Source organism: Onychostoma macrolepis, chromosome 11 (assembly GCF_012432095.1).
Source record: "Onychostoma macrolepis isolate SWU-2019 chromosome 11, ASM1243209v1, whole genome shotgun sequence".
In the NCBI taxonomy this organism is placed as follows: Eukaryota; Metazoa; Chordata; class Actinopteri; order Cypriniformes; family Cyprinidae; genus Onychostoma; species Onychostoma macrolepis.
The window spans coordinates 14,053,533-14,077,888 of record NC_081165.1 but is presented as its reverse complement, the minus strand read 5'-3'; the positions used below and the strand labels follow the sequence as shown (position 1 = coordinate 14,077,888).

The 24,356-nt window shown below is 36.6% G+C and overlaps 1 protein-coding gene and 1 long non-coding RNA gene across 3 annotated transcripts in view; one reads left to right on the top strand and one right to left on the bottom strand.

Annotated features, from left to right (window-relative positions):
- egln1b (egl-9 family hypoxia-inducible factor 1b) overlaps nucleotides 1–21,918 on the top strand; it is a 39,471-nt gene extending 17,553 nt beyond the window's left edge. Inside the window, exons 2-5 of one of the 2 annotated variants that reach the window (XM_058790842.1) lie at nucleotides 7,072–7,191; nucleotides 13,949–14,085; nucleotides 14,179–14,246; nucleotides 21,155–21,918. In XM_058790842.1, the coding sequence (XP_058646825.1) occupies nucleotides 7,072–7,191; nucleotides 13,949–14,085; nucleotides 14,179–14,246; nucleotides 21,155–21,210 (381 nt within the window). In that variant the 3' untranslated portion in view covers nucleotides 21,211–21,918. The remainder of the gene's footprint in view (nucleotides 1–7,071; nucleotides 7,192–13,948; nucleotides 14,086–14,178; nucleotides 14,247–21,154) is intronic. The other variant, XM_058790843.1, reaches the window with a different exon arrangement.
- On the bottom strand, nucleotides 1,484–17,305 carry LOC131549059 (uncharacterized). Its single transcript, XR_009273323.1, has 3 exons — nucleotides 16,715–17,305; nucleotides 2,127–2,191; nucleotides 1,484–2,037 (listed from the first exon to the last, which is right to left on the bottom strand). It is a non-coding gene; the product is annotated as an uncharacterized LOC131549059 (long non-coding RNA).
- Nucleotides 21,919–24,356: the final 2,438 nt, after the last annotated feature.

The window sequence follows — 24,356 nt, the reverse complement described above, 5'->3', positions numbered from 1 at the left end:
GCCCGGTTGTTTTGTCAGCCCAACATGCTCCGCACACTGCTTACACTCTGACGCAGTTGGCTTTCACACTCACCCCCACCTGAACGATTGAAGCGCCGTTGAGCGATTTCACCCTTATCTGCTCCGGCCCATTCAGGTGAGGGGCTCGTGAATTGCGTCAATGCCCTCAGCTTGCTTTTTTGTCCTGGCTTGTCTGTCTTTCTCTCTCCCCCTTATATCTCCTTCTCGTGCTGGCTAAAGCGCACACACGCTCGCGCTCTCTCCTTTTGTCTTTGTTTACGTTGTCCGTCGCTTTAGCACCTGCCGCCAGGGAAAACAGTTCAGTTGAAATGTCGTCACATGTATTGTGTTCCGTCGTGCATTGCGTGCCATTGCAGGCTGCAGGATTTGGCTTGGAAACGTGTTCATCATAAACGCCCCTTTTAAAAAAGGCGAGGTGTAAACGGGACGGTGAATTTCTGATGAATTAAACAGCAAAGTAATAACAATAGTCATCGCCTCACTAACTGACCTAAGTCTGGCCTTTCTGTGACTTCTGCATTCCTCGTCTTCCACTTGAGATGAGTGATTTACAGTCGGTCACACCTCAGCACCGCTAACGGTTATGCCGCTAGGAAAAAGTCCCCATGTAAAGTCGCTTTCAGATTTGTTCCCAGCATGTTTGCTTTCCTCAGCTGTCGTCTGTTCTCCTGGAATGATGACGCTGTTTCACTGGAAATCTAATATCGAATTATAAGCCTCAGGAAGCTGGGGGGGAGATGTTAGGGGGACGTGTGCTGGTGTTAGCAGCTCTGTGTTCTTGTAAGTGAAAGGGTGTGTATGTAATAAAGCTGTAACGGTTCAGATTTCTCACTACGTGGTTTGTATCACGGTTCTGTGGTCATCGTTTCAGTAAATACTTGGCAGGCTGCTATTAGGGAGGAATGACCTGGATACCGATATTTTACAAAAAACATATACTGCAGAACAATGACCTGTAAAATATTGTCAAAAATTAGATATTTATGTATTTATTATTGGCTGATATATTTGCCATTGCCATCATCAAGCACTAAGAGATAACTATCTAACCAGTATTACAGAGGTCTCTCATCTATTATTTTGAGGACTTATTTATTTATTTATTTTATTATTATGCTTGTATATCAGCTATCTTTTATTCGTTTTATACTAAGTAATGATTGTCTTGGAGTATGTGTATGTTTGACACATTTCAGGGTTTTGTGCTGCAGTATCCTGTCATGTCAAACTTTAAATAAAACTAAATTAAAACTAAGTTTAAGTAATATATATTGATTATATAAGCTATTTACCGGGAATAATATGAAAATAATTATTGGCTTATCGATATCGGACAGAATTTCAATACTGGTCCAGTCTATGTCTAAAATATTATTTTTGTGAATTGTCAACATTCATTGTTTATATATATATACATACATACACACACACACACACACACACACACACACACACACACACACTGTTAGGCATTTCAAAGGGTTTTTACAGTAACTGTTGCCAGTAAGTCACTGTAATTAAGATTTACAGTAGCAAACTATATTTGATTTACAGTTGCAAACTGTACTGTTTTACAGTAAATTACTGGGAAAAAATCCAATTCATCAGTATACTATTGTAATTCATTCATTTTAATATAGATTTGATCATTTTTTATGTAGAATTCATTTTATTTTTACTCTACATAGGTACTACTGGCATTCAATTAAAACAGACACAATATTTACAAAATATAAAATTCTTTATTTAAAACATTGCACGTATAACACTTAAAAATACAGTCTGCCAATGCTGGAACAGTGCATCTTCACCATTTCTCCTGTCTTAGGACGTTTTGCAGTGCATTATGTTGTGTCCTCTGGATTCATCCTCACAAAGAATCTTTAGGCAACAGAAACATAATAGGGGAAAAAGACAAACAGCCGAAGAATACATAGCCATCTGCAAAACCCAGGTGCTGCTCCAAAACGTGGCCACCACCTTTGCTCACCCTCCACTTTGTCAGAAATGTCTTCTCTGAAAAACAAGAAGTAGAAATAACACTTTTAAAAGGCAAACCTCATATAGAATACACAAACCTCTCAAAACCATAGTTGTTCTCTTACCATGAATTATTAGTGTCAGGTTGGCTGGCCTGCTCATGTTTTTCTTGATGCTTCATTGCAGTTGCCTTTAAAACACAAATAAAAAAAAAATGCAGTAAATCTTAAATTCCATTAAAAACTATAATAAACTAATTCTAAAACTAGAAGTTTTATTTTTTTTATTTAATTGTATTATTTCATTTATTATTTAGTATTACATTTAAAACATTGAAGGAATATTGTATGATTATTCCTTAAAAATAAGGTTTTAATAATTTTAGTAGTAGTAGTATGTACATTCTACTGAACAAAAATAGCTATATCATGATTATTAGTCTATAGTAATTTGATTATTAATATAGTAATGATCATTAAGAAAAGAACTGGAGGAAAAGATGCAATGTTGCTAAGTGATTTTGCTTTGGAACCTTCTTTAAAACTTTAACTTGATTTTTCACAGAATTGAGGTTGCTGACTGTCTATTTCAAATGAGTGTAGCTCAGTTATTTTTTGTCCGATTTCACCAAATCATACATCATTTTGAAGGTGAAATGTGTGTTGATAAATGTTTTATTTTTTAAATTTGTTCATTTTGACTCATTTTGCGAGCAGGTCACTGTTTTTTTTTTTTGTTTGTTTGTTTGTTTGTTTTAAAGTACTTTATAATTGTAACGTATTTTATTTGATGTTTCCATATTTTATATTATATATCCTTGTACATATTTATTAATTGTTCTTAATCTGTTATTTTTAAATGAGTAAATCTTAATTGTAATAAAATTAGCCTTAAATCCATAAAACTAAATAAATAAAAATAAAAATATTTATATTTTTAAATGCATTGTAAACTTTTTTTTTTTTTTTGTCATGGGAACAAACAATTTAATCTCTAGTATGCATACAAGTATTGTAAAGAATGTTGGAAAATATGTTTGTTTTTAAGCCATAAAAACAGCCTCCCTCCCTTCCCCATGCAGACAGCCTAACACATATATACTGAGAGTCAGTTGAAAACACACTGATGTTGTGTCCCTCGGGAAGAGGTCTCGGTCCCTGTGACATTATTCTGTAGAGTTAGGGTTAGAGGGTTAAGTCAAGGCCTAAAAATTCCCTGCTGGGCTAGTGCTGCTTATAAATAGAGTGTTAGGTCATGAACTGTCAGTGAACTGATCAGATTTAGGAGCCTACGTGCAGAAGTGGGTGAAAAAGAAGGCAAAAGGCACGTTCCCGGAGGGGATCGATATCAGAGAGTTGTTCTGACTTTGTGTTTTTTTTTTTTCTTCAGTTCACAGAAACACGGTTCACAGTATTGGCCCAAAGGTTTCTGATAATGTAATGCATGTTTTCATACTTGGAGAGGAATATTCAGCAACCATTAAGTTATATTTTAAAACTTCTAATTATAAGGAAGTACATGTTGTTTGCTTCAGAAATGTAGTTTAACCTTGTCACATGCAGGTCACATGCCGTGGACTGATGGACTATCTCATATTTTTTTATGAGCCTTTGACTCATTCTCTCCTTTGTAACACTGTCCTGATAACGGATGTGTCCATGTGCACAAATACATTTACACTGCTATTTTTTCCTTTGTGATTAATTAACACTTTCCATGTAAACCCGGAGACCAAAATAAAAGGGGCAGAGGAAGAGCAGGAAAGGAAAAACCTCAGCAAAGGAAAGACTTCAGCAATGGCTTCATTGTTCCCTCAGCCTCATAACCCAGATTCAACAAGATTAAAAGATATAGTCATCACAGGGCTGAGAATGTCACAGTTATCACCTTTTTTTGTCCACTTCATGTAGATTCATGTAGTTGTACACTGTGGTATCATACAGTATCTGAGTGGACTTCAATGATGAACTGCGTTTCACAAATACGGAGTAACAGTGAATCCCATTATTTCATTCTAAAATAATATCTTGCATAAGCCGTATTTTTAATTTTTTTGGCCATTGTTCTCTAGTGCATCTGGATGTTTTAGTTTTGTATTTTTCATTATTCTCATTGTACAAACCCGATTCCAAAAAAGTTGGGACACTGTACAAATTGTGAATAAAAACAGAATGCAATGATGTGGAAGTTTCAAATTTCAATATTTTATTCAGAATACAACATAGATGACATATCAAATGTTTAAACTGAGAAAATGTATCATTTTAAAGGAAAAATAAGTTGATTTTAAATTTCATGGCATCAGCACATCTCAAAAAAGTTGGGACAAGGCCATGTTTACCACTGTGTGGCATCCCCTCTTCTTTTTATAACAGTCTGCAAACGTCTGGGAACTGAGGAGACAAGTTGCTCAAGTTTAGGAATAGGAATGCTGTCCCATTCTTGTCTAAAGGCCCTTTCGCACCGCAGGAACCTTTTCATAGTACCTGAACTAATTGTGGAACTACCCACTTTTTGCCGTGTTAGCACCGCAGGAACTAGGAACTGTTTTAGTTCTCCGTTTGGAGGAACTATTTAGCTCCTACTTCAGAGTAGGGTCTAAAACAGTTCCATAGGAACTATCGTGACGTAAGTGTACGCTGATTGGCTAAACGCGTATGAAAACGCCCTCACCCGCCATGATTTAAAACGCCGTGCAAACACATACTGTGTAAACATCGCATCAACTTATATTTCGCATGAATGGAGAACAGCGATAGATGGACGGACGCTGAAGTGCAGGCACTTTTGAACATTTTGAACTCCTTTCCGATCTTTCAATCGCTTGACGTATACGTCGACATTCCATGTCCATTATTGTGAACCCCGCAAGACACAACAACAACACAGCTCCGATCACAGTGTCCTCCATCCTCCTGTTGTTAACGTTGTTTTTCTTGGTTTTCGTTGTTGAACGCCGCACACAAATGACGTCGCTGTCGACCGGCTTACGTCACTTCTTAGTACCCACTGTCGGTGCGAATGCAACCCTTTAAATGGTACTGGGAAATAGTTCGTGTAAAATCGTCCCAGTACTTTAGTACTGTACTTTTAGTTTTGGGACTAAAGCGGTGCGAAAGGGGCTTAATACAGGCTTCTAGTTGCTCAACTGTCTTAGGTCTTCTTTGTCGCATCTTCCTCATTATGCCAATTGTTTTCTATGGGTGAAAGATCTGGACTGCAGGCTGGCCATTTCAGTACCCGGGTCCTTCTTCTACGCAGCCATGATGTTGTAATTGATGCAGTATGTGGTCTGGCATTGTCATGTTGGAAAATGCAAGGTCTTCCCTGAAAGAGACGACGTCTGGATGGGAGCATATGTTGTTCTAGAACTTGGATATACCTTTCAGCATTGATGGTGCCTTTCCAGATGTGTAAGCTGCCCATGCCACACGCACTCATGCAACCCGCACTCATGCAACCCCATACCATCAGAGATGCAGGCTTCTGAACTGAGCGCTGATAACAACTTGGGTTGTCCTTGTCCTCTTTAGTCTGGATGACACGGCGTCCCAGTTTTCCAAAAAGAACTTCAAATTTTGATTCGTCTGACCACAGAACAGTTTTCCACTTTGCCACAGTCCATTTTAAATGAGCCTTGGCCCAGAGAAAACGCCTGCGCTTCTGGATCATGTTTAGATATGGCTTCTTTTTTGACCTATAGAGTTTTAGCCAGCAACGGCGAATGGCACAGTGGATTGTGTTCACCGACAATGTTTTCTGGAAGTATTCCTGAGCCCATGTTGTGATTTCCATTACAGTAGCATTCCTGTATGTGATGCAGTGCCGTCTAAGGGGCATCCAGTATGGTTTTCCGGCCTTGACCCTTACGCACAGAGATTGTTCCAGATTCTCTGAATCTTTGGATGATATTATGCACTGTAGATGATGATAACTTCAAACTCTTTGCAATTTTTCTCTGAGAAACTCCTTTCTGATATTGCTCCACTATTTTTCGCCGCAGCATTGGGGGAATTGGTGATCCTCTTCCCATCTTGACTTCTGACAGACACTGCCACTCTGAGAGGCTCTTTTTATACCCAATCATGTTGCCAGTTGACCTAATAAGTTGCAAATTGGTCCTCCAGCTGTTCCTTTTATGTACATTTAACTTTTCCGGCCTCTTATTCCTACCTGTCCCAACTTTTTTGGAATGTGTAGCTCTCATGAAATCCAAAATGAGCCAATATTTGGTATGACACTTCAAAATGTCTCACTTTCAACATTTGATATGTTATCTATATTCTATTGTGAATAAAATATAAGTTTATGAGATTTGTAAATTATTGCATTCCTTTTTTATTCACAATTTGTACAGTGTCCCAACTTTTTTGGAATCGGGTTTGTAAATGAAAACCTGTCTGAGCATGGAGATTTGACTTTAATTTGGAATTAAAGGCAGTATACCAAATAATACTGATATAGTGAATAAAAACGTTTTTTTTCACCCAGCCCCTCCTCCTCAGACTTGACGCACACACAGGTTGCCAGATTAACGACACCAATAGGAACAAGCGACCATGCGATGAATGAAATTAAATTCACTGTTTTCCGCCAACTGGCAACCCGGGGTGCCGAAATACAATTGGGTAAACTGGCAGTGGGCGGGTTTCACAAACCATAACAAACACAGACATTCCGGGCCGGAATACACATTTTCAAAGGAGAATAACTGACTGTAGAATTGTTTTTCAGATGAACAAGTATGTTAACTTAGCATGTTTCTTAAATATCTGCAAACATATTATGATATTTTTATGCTTTAGTAGAGTCAAAATCCTACATACAGCACCTTTAAGAATTATGGAAATGTTTAATTGTCATGAAAATGCTACAATGCAAATTTGTCAAACATGCATACAGGCATTTATTGATATATACATTAATGAAATATGATCTTATGTAGAGAAAGAATGGAAAGCTTATTTCCTTCTCGTAGAGAGTGTTCTGCATCCAAACCATTGTGAAGTCTTTGTATGTTCTATTGTTTGGCTGTTTCGGCCCTTTACAACCTCTTTTTTTTCATTCCAGGCAATGGTGGCATGTTACCCTGGCAATGGCACAGGATATGTACGGCATGTGGATAACCCAAACGGTGATGGGAGATGTGTCACGTGCATATATTACCTGAATAAAGACTGGGATGCTAAGGTAGGAGTTTTTTTCCCCCCCAGCCAGTGAACTTGTATACATTCTGTAGTGTGTAAAGTTGCATGAGATTTGTGTAAGCTCTTCTCAGTTTGTTTAGGTTTCTTATCTGATGTAGACTGCTCAAACTTGCATCAGAGCTTACACTCAATACAATGGAAGTTCAAAACCAACCTTGTGCAGGGAGTTTGCTGTTGGTACTTTATATCAATAGGCCACACGAGAGACTGTTTGTGTTGTTATTAGAGGTCTGCTAGAACAGAGAAACTGTGGTTGGTGTTGGATATGTAATTTGTAAAATTTTTATATTTATGTTTTTGTATGTCACCTTTATGTGTGTAATAATTATACTGCTAAATAATGTCACTACACAAAAACCTAGCAGAGCACAACTACTGTAGTCAGACTGAAAAACAAAAGAGTGTTCTTTTTGAGTCAAAAACACACCGCATGACCAGAGTAGTCCTAAAATGCTTTTTAGTGAATCAAAAACGGGATGACCAGTTTGTTAACCAGGCTACACACGTGCTGTATGGTTTTTATTTACCAAAAAGAACCAACTCCATAAAGTTGTTTGTGAATCAGGTTACACAAATGACTGACTAACACAATTATGAGCTGGTCCTTTTTGACCCACATCGTCTGATTCACAAACAAGTGACTCCTCTGAATTGGTCCTTTTTCATGATTCAGAAACATACAGCATGACATAAAGCAGTGTAACCAGATTCCTGAAACAAATGATTCTTAGGAGCTGGTTCTTGAATGGTTTCAAAAAAACCTTATATATTTGAATCAATCTGAAACAATTTGAGTTTAATTTCCTATGCAAGCAAAATAGACATTCTAAGTTAAATATACTGGAATCTGTATCAAAAACTTGTGAAATCTCTGCCTCCATTCCTATACTGTGGAAGTCACTAGTTGGGACCAGAAAAAGTGATGAGAGAATTTTCATTTTTTTGGGTGAACTATCCATTGAAATGTTTAAGGAATGCTCTCACAGGAAACGGGACAGCAGACGTGACACTTTCCACCACTTTACCACCTGCGTCACCTGCCAGCTCTGCGTCACCTGCCAGCTCTGCGTCAGAGAGTCAGTTCTGCTCCAGAACATTCCAACCGGCCATGGAAACAATTCTGAGTGTTGATCAGACGTTCTTATGTGAAGTAGAAAATAGAGTTGGCCAGTAACACAGGGCAGAAATAGGGATGGTAGAAGAGAAAGAAGGATTGAAGATCACTGGTTCCCAAACCTGTCCTGGAGGCCCCCCTGTCCTGCACCTTTTGTATGTCTCCCTTATCTAACACACCTGATTCCACTCATCAGCTCGTTAGTAGAGACTGCAAGAACTAAATTGGGTGTGTCTGATTAGGGAGACATACAAAATGTGCAGGACAGGTTTTGGAACCACTGATCTAGATCAGTGATTTTCAATCCTGTTCCTCGGGACCCACTGCTCTGCACATTTTGCATGTCTCCCTAATCTGACACACTCATTTGAGTTCATGCGCTCTTTCCTAATGAGCTGATGATCTGAGCCAGGTGTGTAAATTAGGGAAACATGCAAAATGTGCAGAGATGTGGGTCCTCAGGAACAAGTTTGAAAACCACTGATCTAAATCATTGGTCTCAAACTCGAATCCTGGAGCACCACAGCTCTGCACAGTTTAGCTCCAACCCTAATCAAAGACACCTGATCCAGCTAATCAAGGTCTTCATAATTACTAGAAACTTCCAAGCTGGTGTGATTTGGAGCTGTGGCCCTCCAGGAATTGAGTTTGATACCAGCGTTCTAGATGTCGTTTGAAGGTTGAATGCACTCTTGAGGCTCTCTAGATGCTGTTTTCTTTCAGTCATATGTTTATGGGAGTATCAAAGCTGTGATGTAAGGATGGATCACATCTCACACATTCAACCCTGATATTTTCCATCTCTCTCTCTCTCTCTCTCTCTCGAGCTTAACAGGATGCCAGCAATACATGGTATAAGCTCTAGTACTCTCCCTCTCATATCGCACCCCCTTCACTGGATGGAGAGGAAAATAGCCATCTCACGCAAACCTGCATGTTCCCTGTTGTCTTGGCTTATGTAAAAGTCACAGTTTTTTCTTCAAGCTAAATTTAGCATCAGGTTGTCCGGGGGCAGGAAAAAATACGTTCCCTCCCAGAGTTTTCCCATCCACAACTTTCTGTTTTGTGAATGAAATGGTTTTTTTTTATTTTATTTATACTTATATAATTTTATGCTGTTTTTAAAAGAAGTCTCTTGTGCTCAGTAGACAGCATATATTGAGTGCATATTATTACAGTGTATTATTACAATTTACATTTAAAAACCTTTCTATTGTAATGTGTTTTTTTTTTTTAACTGAGTTTTCAGCAGTCATTACTCTAGTCTCCAGTGTCACATGGTGCTTCATAAATCATAATTCATGCTCAAGAAAAAATTCTTATCAGTGTTTCTTATTATTTTGTGGAAACTAACAGCGTTTATTTATATTGTCTTTTACTGTCACTTTTGATCAAGTCAATGCATCCTTGTTGAATAAATGTTAATTTCTTTCAATAATAAGTCTTAATGATAATGTCTTTTTTTTTCTTGTTTTTTTTTATTAAATGTTTTGTGTATTTATGTATATATGTTTGTGTGCATCTGTGTAATTATCAATGTTTTTATAATTTAATTATTATAACTGTTTAATATTTTTATAATTGTATGTACATTATATTTGTATAGGTTTTTTCATTTTATAGATGTACTGATATTGATTCATTGATATGACTAATGTCTTTAAGAGTACATGATTTTAATCATTTTTCAAGTACAATTCCATATAACTGAGCATACATTGACTGAATTCAGGAAATATGCATTATGGTAGTTTTTAATGTAATAATTAAAAACAAATCTCATTTTAAAAAGTTTTTTGTTGTTGTTGTTGTATTTTTATTCATTATTAATTAGTTTTTTTTTTTTTATAGGAGTGGATTGCCAGAATGTTGAGATCACCTATTTAGTCCAATAGAATTCACTTTTCTCACACACACATACATATATATATATATATATATATATATATATATATATATATATATACAGGTGCTGGTCATATAATTAGAATATCATCAAAAGTTGATTTATTTCACTAATTCCATTCAAAAGTGAAACTTGTATATTATATTCATTCATTACACACAGACTGATATATTTCAAATGTTTATTTCTTTTCATTTTGATGATTAGAGCTTACAGCTCATGAAAGTCAAAAATCAGTATCTCAAAATATTAGAATATTTACGTTTGAGTTTGAATAAATGACCATCCCTACAGTATAAATTCTGGGTATCTCTTGTTCTTTGAAACCACAATAATGGGGAAGACTGCTGACTTGGCAATGATCCAGAAGACGAACATTGACACCCTCCACAAAGAGGGTAAGTCACAGAGGTCATTACTGAAAGGTGTGGCTGTTTACAGAGTGCTGTATCAAAGCATATTAAATGCAAAGTTGGCTGGAAGGAAGAATTTGGGTAGGAAAAGGTGCACAAGCAACAGGGATGACCGCAAGCTTGAGAATACAGTCAAGCAAAGCCGATTCAAACACTTGGGAGAGCTTCACAAGGAGAGAACTGAAGCTGGAGTCAGTGCATCAAGAGTCACCACGCCAGACGCCTTCAGGAAAAGGGCTACCAAGCCACTTCTGAACCAGAGACAACGCCAGAAGCATCTTAACTGGGCTGTGGAGAAAAAGAACTGGACTGTTGCTCAGTGGTCCAAAGTCCTCTTTTCAGATGAAAGTAAATTTTACATTTCATTTGGAAATCAAGGTCCCAGAGTCTGAAGGAAGAGTGGAGAGGCACAGAATCCATGTTGCTTGAAGTCCAGTGTGAAGTTTCCACAGTCTGTGATGATTTGGGCTGCCATGTCATCTGCTGGTGTTGGTCCACTGTGTTTTCTGATGTCCACAGTCAACGCAGCCATCTACCAGGAGATTTTAGAGCACTTCATGCTTCCTTCTGTTGACAAGCTTTATGGAGATGCTGATTTCATTTTCCAGCAGGACTTGGCACCTGCCCACACTGCCAAAGGTACCAAAAGCTGGTTCAATGACCATAGTGTTACTGTGCTTGATTGGCCAGCAAACTCGCCTGACCTGAACCCCATAGAGAATATATGGGGTATTGTCAAGAGGAAGATGAGAGACACAGACCCAACAATGCAGATGAGCTGAAGGCCACTATCAGAGCAACCTGGGCTCTCATAACACCTGAGCAGTGCCACAGACTGATCGACTCCATGCCACGCCGCATTGCTGCAGTAATTCAGGCAAAAGGAGCCCCAACTCCATAAAGTATTGAGTGCTGTACATGCTCATACTTTTCATTTTCATACTTTTCAGTTGGCCAAGATTTCTAAAAATCCTTTCTTTGTATTGGTCTTAAGTAATATTCTAATATTTTGAGATACTGATTTTTGACTTTCATGAGCTGTAAGCTCTAATCATCAAAATTAAAAGAAATAAACATTTGAAATATATCAGTCTGTGTGTAATGAATGAATATAATATACAAGTTTCACTTTTTGAATGGAATTAGTGAAATAAATCAACTTTTTGATGATATTCTAATTATATGACCAGCACCTGTGTATATGTATGTATATATATATATATATATATATATATACACTGTATATACATACATACATACATACAGTTGTGCTCAAAATGAGTATTTATTTATTTAGACTCTTGTTTCTAAATTTCATGTATAAATCATATTGCAAGTCCAGAGTTTATTTTATAGAAATGGTATGTTTCAATTTGTGAGAGTGGGAAAATGTGTATTTAAGATGGCCGTCACTACTAGTACGGGAGAGAACGGATAAAGAGCTTGTGAATGAGATTGCGCTGAGAGAAGCATGTAAAACTCTAGCCTCAGTGAATTGGAGGGGAGTTAGTACTGTTCTTAGTACTTAGCAATTTAGACTTTTTGTATCAATCTGTGTTTTAAACTCTTAAACCTATTTATTTGCACGTTTTTGCACATCTGCTCTAAATAAACATCTTTTTGGATGCCAACTTCGCTTCGGTGTTTGTGGACCTCCTTGTGGCTGCTTGGGTCGTTATCACATTATCCATTTGATCTTTCATTCAAAAATTTCAATTTTTTATTAAAAATAAAAGCAAAAATTTGGGGGAAATCACATCAGGAAATAAATATTTTTCTCTAGTACACAATGGCCACAATTATTGGTATCCCTAGAAATTCTTATGATTAAAATATCTCTGAAGTATATTCCCATTCATATTTGCATTTTTATCACACCAGGGTGAATAGGAACATGAAATTGTCCAGCCTTGGCTTCCTGTTTCACAGGATTATAAATATGAGGAACACAAAGGCCAAATTCCCTTAATCATTGATCACAAGGAATAAAATCAAAGAATATATTTCTGATGTGCAGCAAAAGATTGTTGAACTTCACAAATTTAGAAAGTGGCTGTAAGAAAGGAGCTAAATTGAAAATTTAAACTATCATTGAAAATCCTCATTTCCACCATCAGGGCAATAATTAAGACGTTCCAATCAATTAAAGATGTCACAAATCTGCCTGGAAGAGGATGTGTGTCTATATCGTCCTAATGCACGGTGAGGAGGAGAGTTTGAGTGGCTAAGACTCTCCAGGGATCACAGCTGGAGAATTGCAGAGATTAGTTGAGTATCAGGGTCAGAAAGCCTCCAAAAAAAAAAAAAAATCATCAAACAGCCCTTACATCAGCACATGTTTCTTGGGAGGGTTTCAAGAAAAATTCTGACACAACTGGAACTTCAAATAGCACTGGCATCTATGGTCAGATGAAACTAAAAAAAGAGCTTTTTAGCAGCAAACACTCAAGATGGGTTTGGTGAACACAGGGATTAAAATGTACCCCATGTGTACAATGAAATATACTGCTGGATCGTTAATGTTGTGGGCCTATTTTTCTACTGGAGGTCCTGGACATCTTGTTCAGATACATGGCATCATGGATTAAATTAAATACCAACAGATAAAAAATTAAAAACTGACTGTCCATGCAGAAATCTTATAATGGGCCGTGGGCGGATCTTCCAACAGGACAAATTTTAAAACCAAAACAAAAATGGGTCACTGAAAACAAAACCAAGCTTCTGCTATGGCCATTCCAGTCCTCTGACCTGAACCCTATAGAAAATGAATGAGGTGAACTGGAGAGAAGAAGCACCAACATGGAGCTGGGAATCTAAAGGGTCTGGAGTGATTCTGGATGAAGGAATGGTCTCTGATCTCTTGTCAGATGTTCTCCAAACTTATCAGGCATTATAGGTGAAGATTCAGAGCTGTTATCTTGGCAAAAGGAGGTTGCAAAAAGTACTGAATAAAAGGATTAATTGTGGCCAATGTGTATTAGAGAAAAACATTTATTTCATAATGAGATTTCTCTCCCATTTTAAATTCTTATTCACCAATAAAAGGTTAGATTTTTGTACATTTTTAAACCTCTGATCATATTTACCAAGGGATGAATAATTTTGAGCACAACTGTGTGTGTGTGTGTGTGTATATATATATGTCTTCCTACTGTCTTCACACTGAGTTGAATACATTAGGTATCAGTTGTCTGAACCAATTCTAATGATTATAACCACTTACAACCCTAAAAAGTTTAAAATGTCAAAATATGAAGGTCCTCATCAAACTATATAGCCTAATTCTCATCTGCTCACTCTGTAGGAACATGGTGGCCTTTTGCGGATCTTTCCAGAGGGAACCTCTCAGTTTGCAGACATTGAGCCCAAGTTTGACAGACTTTTGCTCTTCTGGTCAGACAGACGGAACCCACATGAGGTCCAGCCAGCTTATGCCACAAGGTCAGTGATAGTAACGTTTCATTTTATTTTTTTTAAATGGTCCTGTAAGCTGCTTGTGCTTATATACACAATTATGTGTGTATTTATGTGCAGGTATGCTATAACGGTGTGGTATTTTGACGCTGATGAGCGAGCTCGTGCTAAAGAGAAATATCTAACAGGTGAGATCTGCTCAAACATGACCAGGCACTTCCATTGATTTTTTTTTAAACAAGACGTTCCTTCCTAATTGACAGTTGTGTACTGTCTATAGATTTCTGTTCTGTGTCTATGGGAATATGAACAGATTGCTTTGCTGAAATACTATTTAATAGGAACAGTACAGGCCAAAATTTTACTTTTTGTCATTATTTACTCACCCTCATGCTGTTCAAAAAACTGTTTGACTTTCTTTTTTGGTGGAACACAACATGAGACGTTTAGCAGGTTGTTTATGCTGCTCTTTTCTATTTGGCAGAAGTAATTGGTTTCTGGGGCTGTTAAGCTCCTGAAACAGGAAGAAGTGCTATATAAAAGGGTTACGTCTTAAGTGTCCAGGGGTTTAAAGATAACGTAACAATATTAAGGGTTTAAGAAGAGCATGTGCCCGAGTCCCTACCACAGCATAACAACGATATACCTTTAACAGGTTTTATTAACAACTCTTGAGAGTGTGCATAATTTTCAAACAAAAAGAATGCAAATTAAGAGGGAAGCAACAAAACTTCAGGGGTCCATTCTTCATACCTCGCTTAATAAATCTGAGATGACTTGAAAGATTCCAGATCTTATAATCTTGATAACTGATCTCTGGCTGATTTGATTCTTCAAACAAATTTGCGGATTTTATTAAAATATCTGGATTAAGTTGTCTAAGATTATGGCGCGTTCTCGTGTTCCTCGAAAAGGGCAGATGTATCGATACCACGATCAGCAATGCAGCGATTGGCTGGTGGCAAGACATCGTCCAGGGTAATGACATCATAATTCAAAATGACACTTGATGGAAAACTTGACAAATTTCTGGACCTTTATAAGGAAACAGCCAAGTGAACAAAACTACATAAATGTTAGAATAGATAAATGAAATATACACTGTTTTTATTAATTTTCATTTTTTTTGTGGCATGATTCCCAATTATTTATATTCCCAATTTCTAGTATTTATAAAGGCTTACATTTTTATTTTGATGTTGTAATTAGCAATTCATTTAATTTTATCTTTGAAGCAGATTTGTTACGTGACAGCATTAATTCAAGTTTCTTAAGGGTCAAGATGAAGTTATCTGCATCTCCATCGCTCCATCAAGCCACTCCCATAATCGCTGTCACCACTCAAATTAATGCACGGCTCAGATTAACTGTATAGCATGTAAAGCCCTATTCGGACTGGATTAGTTTTACTGGATTTATCACAGGACGTCTGTAATGTTAATGATAAGAAATCTCAGTAAAACTACCAGAAGTGGGAGGAGTAACTCGATTTACGCACCGCCGTCCCTCCCTGTCGTCATGTGCGTGCTACATCCATCGATTTATTAATTAAATTATGATTGGATTCTGTTTGCAATAGACACTTACCTAAAGCTAACAGAAGTTTTGTGCCTCTAACAAGTGCTTTCGACCTTCTTTTTGATCTGAATGCTATGCATTGTCATATGCAGAAAACATTCGAGGTTTGCCGCAGACTTGTCCCACCGCCTAGAACGCAAGTGAATAAAAACTACTTTTAAATAGGAAATTACGGAATATTTACGTACATATTTACAGCTGATCTATTCGCACAGGATTAGTATTACCTGAGGTAATTCATCCGGACCTTTTTACAGAAGGTAAAAGTCACCGTAATCTTTACTGACATTGTCCGTAATGATTACTGAGATGGCACATTCGGACGGGACTAAAATCACTGAGAAGCTCTGGTAAAATTTACTTTACCCCACCTCTCCATGTAAAACGAATCCTGTCCGAATGGGGTTTAAGACTCCAATACAATTATAAAAATTTATTATTTTATCATGAATAAATAAATCAATGAGTAAAACTGGCTGTGTCTGAAGTATCATAGATTACACAACATTTTATTATTTTCAAAATAATTTTTAAATTATTATTATTATTTTAAATTATTGTGCCTGGATTAGTAGGGTACTCTTGTAATAAAGTAGCGCTGGCTGGGAAAGATTTAAAGTATTAATTTCACTTAAAAAGATGCAATCTAATCCTGTTTACATGAAATAAACCTGTTCCCGAGCAGGTTTAATCTTATGGACCTGTTGCTGTTGCCGGGTTTATTTCAGTTAGTCTGTCTTATTTTGAACCAAATCAACTGACAATAAATCAGACTAACTGAAATAAACCTGGCTTATTTGCTAAACTTGTTTTATGAAACAGGCCCCTGGATGATCTTTGAAGAACCAACCAATCAAAGATCAAGCAAAATCGTCAATAATCAAATCCAGCTAACGGAGTTAGCGACATACGAAGAACAGGCCCCAGGAGGGGGAACAATGCCAAAATAAAACAAAAACATTTATATTATGGGGGTTAAATTCTTTCTAAACCAGCCAAAAAAAATAAAAATAAATACACACTCACTAATCCTCAAACCAGGAGAAAACATGTACAGTACAAATGAAAAGGCACCCACCTCCCTACAGCTTCCAAGAGGGTAACAATCAATCAACAGCGCAATGGCTTAAGCAGTTGGTAACAGGGAAATACAAAATAAATGTTAAACAGCTCTTGCAGTATCTTGCCCAACACAGAGCACAAAGTTTACCCAGAGCTTCTGGCAACAACAGAGAGTTAGTCAACAGTTCTTTAGATTAACAGACAACAACCATACAGCACTCCAAAAGGCTTCAACAAACTGAGCTGGACACAGGACATGCTCTGGAGAGAAGTTCTCATCTTCTGAGGGTTCTGCTTGGCTTTTATACTACTGCTCTCTCAGCTAGTAAGCAGGTGCAACTGGAAAGGGCTATCAGCTACCTGCCAGAGTGGAAAAGTGGGAGGAGCCAGAAAAGCTGGGGGCTTGTTTCATAAAACCGGTTTACCAAATAAGCCAGGCTTATTTCAGTAATTCTGACTTATTTTCACTTGATTTGGTTTCCGAAAGCAAAATTACCAAAGCTCAAGCTCAGTCATTGTGGCATCTTATGCTGGGAAACTAACCTGGGGCCTGTTTCATAAAACAAGTTTACCAAATAAGCCAGGCTTATTTCAGTTAGTCTGACTTATTGTTCAAAATAAATCAGACTAACTGAAATAAGCCTGGCTTATTTGGTAAATTTGTTTTATGAAACAGGCCCCTGATCCGGAGCAGGCTAACTGTCATGCTAAGCTGAGCTCCTCTAACACTGACCAATAGGATCACATCAATATTACCACTGACTCTCTCACATACAATTAGTTGACTTTATTATTAGTCCAATAATAAAAATATACAGAAAATACACCTTAAATAATCAAATAAATAAAAAATGGTCTACAACCAACTGTATTTAATGTATTGTGCCCAAAATTCTTTAAGATGGAAAACATTTTAACATAGTTGCTACTTGCGCACTCAGTTGATCAGCAGTTTCTAGCCATGCAGCCTTTCTCTCTGATTTTATAGTTATTTGAACATTAAAACATTACAATCTAAAATTGAAAGCATTAAAAACACTAAATCAAAAGTTAAAATCACTGAATTAAAAATGAAAATTAATAATAGAAATCAGACTACATTTTAACTGATAAGAGTAACACACATTTAACTGCCATGGTGGGTCGATTTGATCCATGATCGACATTAAGGGCTGTTTAAGAATATGCGTGCACATCAAATTACGACTCATTGAACCTGGATCGAATTAGTGAGATTGCGTGAACTTAAAGTGTTGTTTGTGAAACCGCTTTAGACCCGATTGATTTGTTAGGTTATTTCAAGTCAGGTTGTAGACTTTAATCCCCGCTTTTCTTAGCATCCTTTATGAAACAGCCCCCAGGAGACATAGAGAAAGAAACAACAACAAAAAAAGAAAACATACCACAATACACAATGCAGTGAATACGTCACTGGACATAACAAAAGAAACTTATAGATTTTGTAGGATTCTCTGATTAATAGAAGGTTCAAGACAACATTTATATGTAATAGAAAATATTTGTAAAATTTGCTGTCACTTTTGATCAATTTAACGCATCCTCACAGAATAAAAGTCTTAATTTCTTTCAATAATAAAAATTTTACCGACACCAAACTTTTGAATGGATATGTATAGAGTGATGCAATTTTGAAGTGTTTTTATAAAGATAAACAACAAGAAGCCAATACGATGATGAAACAGTAAAAACCATAATATTGTAAAACGTTATTATAATTTCCTTTTTTAATATATTTAAAATGGTCATTTATTTCTCTGATGGACGAGCTGAATTTTTCACAGCCATTACTCTTCAGAAATCTTATTCTGCTGCTTAATATTTTATGGTAACTGATGTTTTTTTCTGGATTCTTTGATGAATAGAAAGTTTAAAAACAGTATTAAGCCTGTAAAACAGTAACAGTAAAATAGGAAGATATAACATTTAAATGTCTTTACTGTTCCTTTTGATAAACTGAATGTGTCCTTGCTGAATAAACATATTAATTTTGTTAAAAAAAATCTTTCTGAATCCAGTTGTTTTAAACGGTAGTGTAGTAACCAGTAACTGTTCTCTTGTGCTGTATGAACTGTGTATGTCATGAGGGTGAGCAAATTATGACATTATTTTTATTTTGGAATGAAGCATCATTAGGGTTGCCACCTTTAGCAAGGCAAAATAAAGGACACCCATTCACGACCCCCCCAAAAAAAACAAAAACAAAAATCAGTGAGGAACTCATAGCTCACCAATAAACCCCATGAGTAAACATGCTCAAGTATGTAAACTTGCAACAGAACACATTAATATTGCTATTTTAAATTGGATTATTTATAATTATTATTGGTCTTTTTTGTTGTTGTTGTTGACAGTAGCTGTTACCTGGATGGGTATTATTTATTTATTTATTTATTTTATTCATTTGCTTAAATTAGGACTACATTATTTGTCCCATTTTTATCTACATAATGTAGCATTTTTTTAACCTTTTAAAATGCCAAATTGTATGTGACATATATGATTATTTATTATGTATATATTTATGATTAATATAAATGATGCATTAATAAATAGGGTCTAAAATTTATTCTAACCTATAAATTCATCTGTCTAATCATGTCTAAATATAATAATTGTGTCTACCAAGCTCTGATAATGTATGGAATATTATATTAACAGACTACCCAAATTTTAATAAAACAATAGGCCTATATGATGTGTCTGTCATTTTAATGGTATGATTCACCCAAAAATTAAAATTATGTCATAATTTACCCAGGTTGTTCTAAACCTGCATAAAGTTCTTTCTTCTGTTGAACACAAAAGAAGATACTTTGAAGAATGTGGGTAACTAAACAGCTGCTGGTCCTGAGTAACTTCCGTAGTAGAGAAAAAAATACTATCAGAGTCATTGGGTACCAGAAACTGTTAGGTTACCCACATTCTTCAAAGCATCTTTTTTTGTGTTCAACAGAAGAAAGAAATGACCACAGGTTTGGAACAACTTGAGGGTGTGTAAACGATGAAAAAAAAAATCATTTTTGGGTGAACTGTCCCTTTAAGTCAGACAGTCCATCGTGAGCAACTGAATGCTTCTCTGCAAACAGTGTGTTCATCATTAGTTATTGGGCAGATCCATTGATTACTTTTCCATTCAGCCCTACATCTGGAGAGCCTTGTGTTTAAAGGGCAGATGTGAGCTCCTAGATGTTTTAAACCACACAGGTTTAGCGCATGCTGCGCTCGTGTGAAGGGCTTTAACGGCGCACGTTCTGGGGCCAGTTGCATAAACTTAGCCACCATGTTAAGACGTAGTTTGATCAACAAGCAGTTACCAAAACTTTTTCAATACAAATAAGACCAATCTACCTTTTCATAACTGAATTTAAAAAGTTATGACCAGACTTTAAGAAAAAGAATTAGATGACTAACTTTTTAAGACTAGTCTAAATGGTTTATGCAACCAGCCCCTGGAGATTCCGTCGCTATGGAAACAAAGACACCAAATTGTGACCCTGGACGACAAAACCAGTCTTAAGTGTCAATTTTTCGAAATTGAGATTTATACATCATCTGAAAGCTGAATAAATAAGCTTTCCATTGATGTATGGTTTGTTAAGAAATCCAAGTAGGGCTCGCTGCAGTCCACAAGATCCAGGGGGCATGGTTGGATCCACATCTAGGGGGTGGAGATTGGTAGGTTTAGGGTGGAGATGGGTGGGTTTAGGGATCAGTGGGTGAGGATGGGTAGGTTTAGGTATATGTAAGGTGGGAGGAGTTGGATCTGGATCCAACCACGCCCCTGGATCTTGTGGGCTGCAGCGAGACGCTCGTCGAGAAATCTGGAATCTGAGGGTGCAAAAAAAATCAAAATATTGAGAAAATCGCCTTTAAAGTTGTCCAAATGAAGTTCTTAGCAATGCATATTACTAATCAAAAGTTTTGATACATTTACGGTAAAAAATGTATAAAATTTCTTCATGGAACATGATCTTTACTTAATATCCTAATGATTTTTGGCATAAAAGAAAAATCGATAATTTTGACCCATACAATGTATTTTTGGCTATTGCTACAAATATACCCCAGCGACTTAAGACTGGTTTTGTGGTCCAAGGGCAATCACGTGCAAATTAGCTTCTCTAATAATACTTCTTATAAGATTGATTTCATTATAATTGCTATTAGTATTATAAAAAGTGCAAAATACTTATTTATTTATTCAAATGTGTTGGCCTTTGTAAAATATGGGACAAATCGCGTCCCGTATTGATTTGATACGGGACGCATCATTTTACCTTTAAATATGGGACGATTCCGTATTTTAAGGGACGGGTGGCAACCCTAAGCATCATTGAAATAATTACTGAGCCACAGTGAGTGAATTTCTTATGGATTATCAGAGAGAGTAAACGGCAGGTTTAGATCAAATTTTGTGTCTTTCTCTGTCTCTGAGGTGCAGGTGAAAGAGGTGTAAGGGTGGAGCTAAACAAGCCGTCTGAGCCCAGCTAGTGAACGAGGGATGAATGAAGAGGAGTGCGGGGTTGGACCTCCAGAGTGCTACTGCCTGCTGCTGAGAGATGATGAGCAGAGAGGAAGTGACTTCTTCTCTCGCTCACCTCTCCATCTGTCATCTATAAGGGGCTTCTCATAGGGACTCTGAATGTGATAGAGCTGTGAAGACAGACGTGCATTAACATGCTTTGTGTTTTTTTATGAAGAATGCTGGCTTGAGCATGAGCATAGGATGGACATAATGTTAAACATAAGAGTGTGTGTGTATGTGCACTTGTGTTCAATACAAGTTTATTTTGAGGTATAACCCCTTCCGCCAGCTTTGCACATGTGTTAATAAAGGTACAGTTTTGTTTGGCAATATGCATACACCGAAAAAACTTTTTCAAGGTTATAAGCTCTGTGCGAATTCCTTTATGTGTTATTCTGCTCATAAGCCACTGTAATTATTGGATTTGTGTTTTTGTATGGCTCGTAACACCATTTTCCAGGCTCTCCTAATTGGAGCTACACGGAACGTGCTTCTCTATCATGGCTTGCACTTGTTACTTAGTAACTGGGTGTGTTGCTGGATTGTCCTTGCCAGTTATCAGCGATATGTCTGTTGTTGCAGACGTTATATGTCTCCGTCTTAAGCCAAACTTGACACCTCATGTCTGTCTAGCAGCTCTGAGTTTTAAATAAAAAAGCAGTTTTCTTAAATACAGTTTTATTTTGGCAGTGTGTGCATGTGTTATTGGCACCATCTTATGCCTCCTAATGGTATTACCCTTGCTTTCACTAAAAGTCATGTGATGATCACACACTGTTTTGGTGTGAGTCCTGCAGCTCCCCCTAGCGATTTGTAGCTGCAAATGGAAATCTTGCAAGAGTTTATCAGAAGAAGATATACAGGTGCATCTCAAAAAATTAGAATATCGTGAAAAAGTTTGTTTATTTTTGTAGCTTATTTCAAAAAGTGAAACTTTCATATATTCTAGATTCATTACAAGTACAGTAAAACATTTCAAAAGTTTTTTTTGTTTTAATTTTGATGATTAGAGCTTACGGCTCATGAAAGTCAAAAATCCAGTATCTCAAAATATTAGAATAATTACATTTGAGTTTCATTAAATGACCATCCATTCAATATAAATGCTGGGTATCTCTTGTTCTTTGAAACTACAATAATGGGGAAGACTGCTGACTTGGCAATGATCCAGAAGACAATCATTGACACCGTCCACAAAGAGGGTAAGTCACAGAAGATCATTACTGAAAGGTGTGGCTGTTCACAGAGTGCTGTATCAAAGCATATTAAATGCAATGTTGACTGGAAGGAAGAAATTGGGTAGGAAAAGGTGCACAAGCAACAGGGATGACTGCAAGCTTGAGAATACTGTCAAGCAAAGCCGATTTAAACACTTGGGAGAGCTTCACATGGAGTGGACTGAAGCTGGAGTCAGTGCATCAAGAGTCACCACGCTCAGACGTCTTCAGGAAAAGGGCTACCATGCCACTTTAGCACCTGCCCACAGTGCCAAAACCACTTCCAAGTGGTTTGCTGACCATGATATTACTGTGCTTGATTGGCCAGCCAACATGCCTGACCTGAAAAACATATGGAATCTTTGGGATATTTTCAAGAGAAAGATGAGAAACAGTCAATCCAACAATACAGATGTGCCGAAGGCTCAACTGTGCCTCAGCAGTGCCACAGGCTGATTGCTTCCATGCCACACCTCACTGATGCTGGAGTTTGTGCTAAAGGAGCCCCGACCAAGTATTGAGTGCAGAAATCAACATACTTTAAAGAACTTGAACTTTTCTGTTTTGCAAATCCTTTTTTTTTTTTTTTTTTTGATTGATCTTAGGAAATATTAGATACTGGATTTTTGACTTTCATGAGCTGCAAGCTCTAATCATCAAAATTAAAACAAAAAAACCTTTTTGAAATGTTTTACTTTACATGTAATGAATGTAGAATATATGAAAGTTTCACTGTTTGAAATAAGTTACAAAAATTTTTACGATATTCAAATTTTTTTTTTTTTAGATGCACCTGTATCATCTTATAAAGAATTCTACTAGATGGAGAATGAAGACATTTTTTACAAACAGAATGGTTTCAAATAATGCACACCCTGCAAAAAATGCTTTTCTTACTTAGATTTTTGTCTTGTTTCCAGCAAAATAAATAGGCTAAGCAAAAATAATCTTATTTCAAACAGAAAACAAGATTATTTTGCTTACCCCATTGGCAGATTATTTTGCTTGTTTCAAGGAAAAACTCACTTAATTTTGACTTTTTTTTTTTTTTTTCTGAAAACAAGACAATACTTTTTACTTGTTTAGAAAATCCTTCTTGATTTAAGAATTTTTTAGATATTTTGGCTGGAAACAAGACAAAAAATCTAAATAAGAAAAGCAATTTTTTTTGCAGTGCAATTGTCAACGTATCACTTAAAGTTAATTTTAAGACATTGATTTTGCAGAACAGCACTGGGTCACTAACACATTGTGTGCATACTTTTTAAAAATTCGATTTAAAAAAAGTAGTTTAGGAAAAGTCATACAAATCAAAATTTCCACAAACTATTTTAAGCAGCACTATGTTTTCAACATTCCTAAAAATAAATTTTTCTTGAGCACAAAATCAGCATATAAATATAAAAAAACAAAAATTTATTTAAAGGCTTATTTTTTGGCGTTTTTGCCTTTATTATCTGAACAGTGTAGAGCTGACAGAAAGCGCATTGGAAAAGGTCCGCAAGCCAGGATTTGAACTCGAAACACCCGTAGCACTAGGCTATATGTCAGCGCGCTGCCCACAAGACTACCATCACTGAAGTAAACCTCATTTTAAAATATAAAGAAACTTATTTTAAATTGTAATAATATTTCACGATGTTATTTTTTACGTTATTTTTGGTCAAACAAATGCAGCCATAAGAGACACATAAGACACATTTAAACTGTTTTGCATAAAATGTGACTGGAATTTAAAATCATATCACTGTAGTATTACCACAAGAACCAGAATTGTCTGAAAAGCCTGGATGTATAGATATCATACAGCCTGCAGCTCTCTTGAAAGACATCAAGCTAAAAAGTGAAAACAGGCCTTGAGATCTTTCTGATACTGTCACACGGCTTTGGTAATT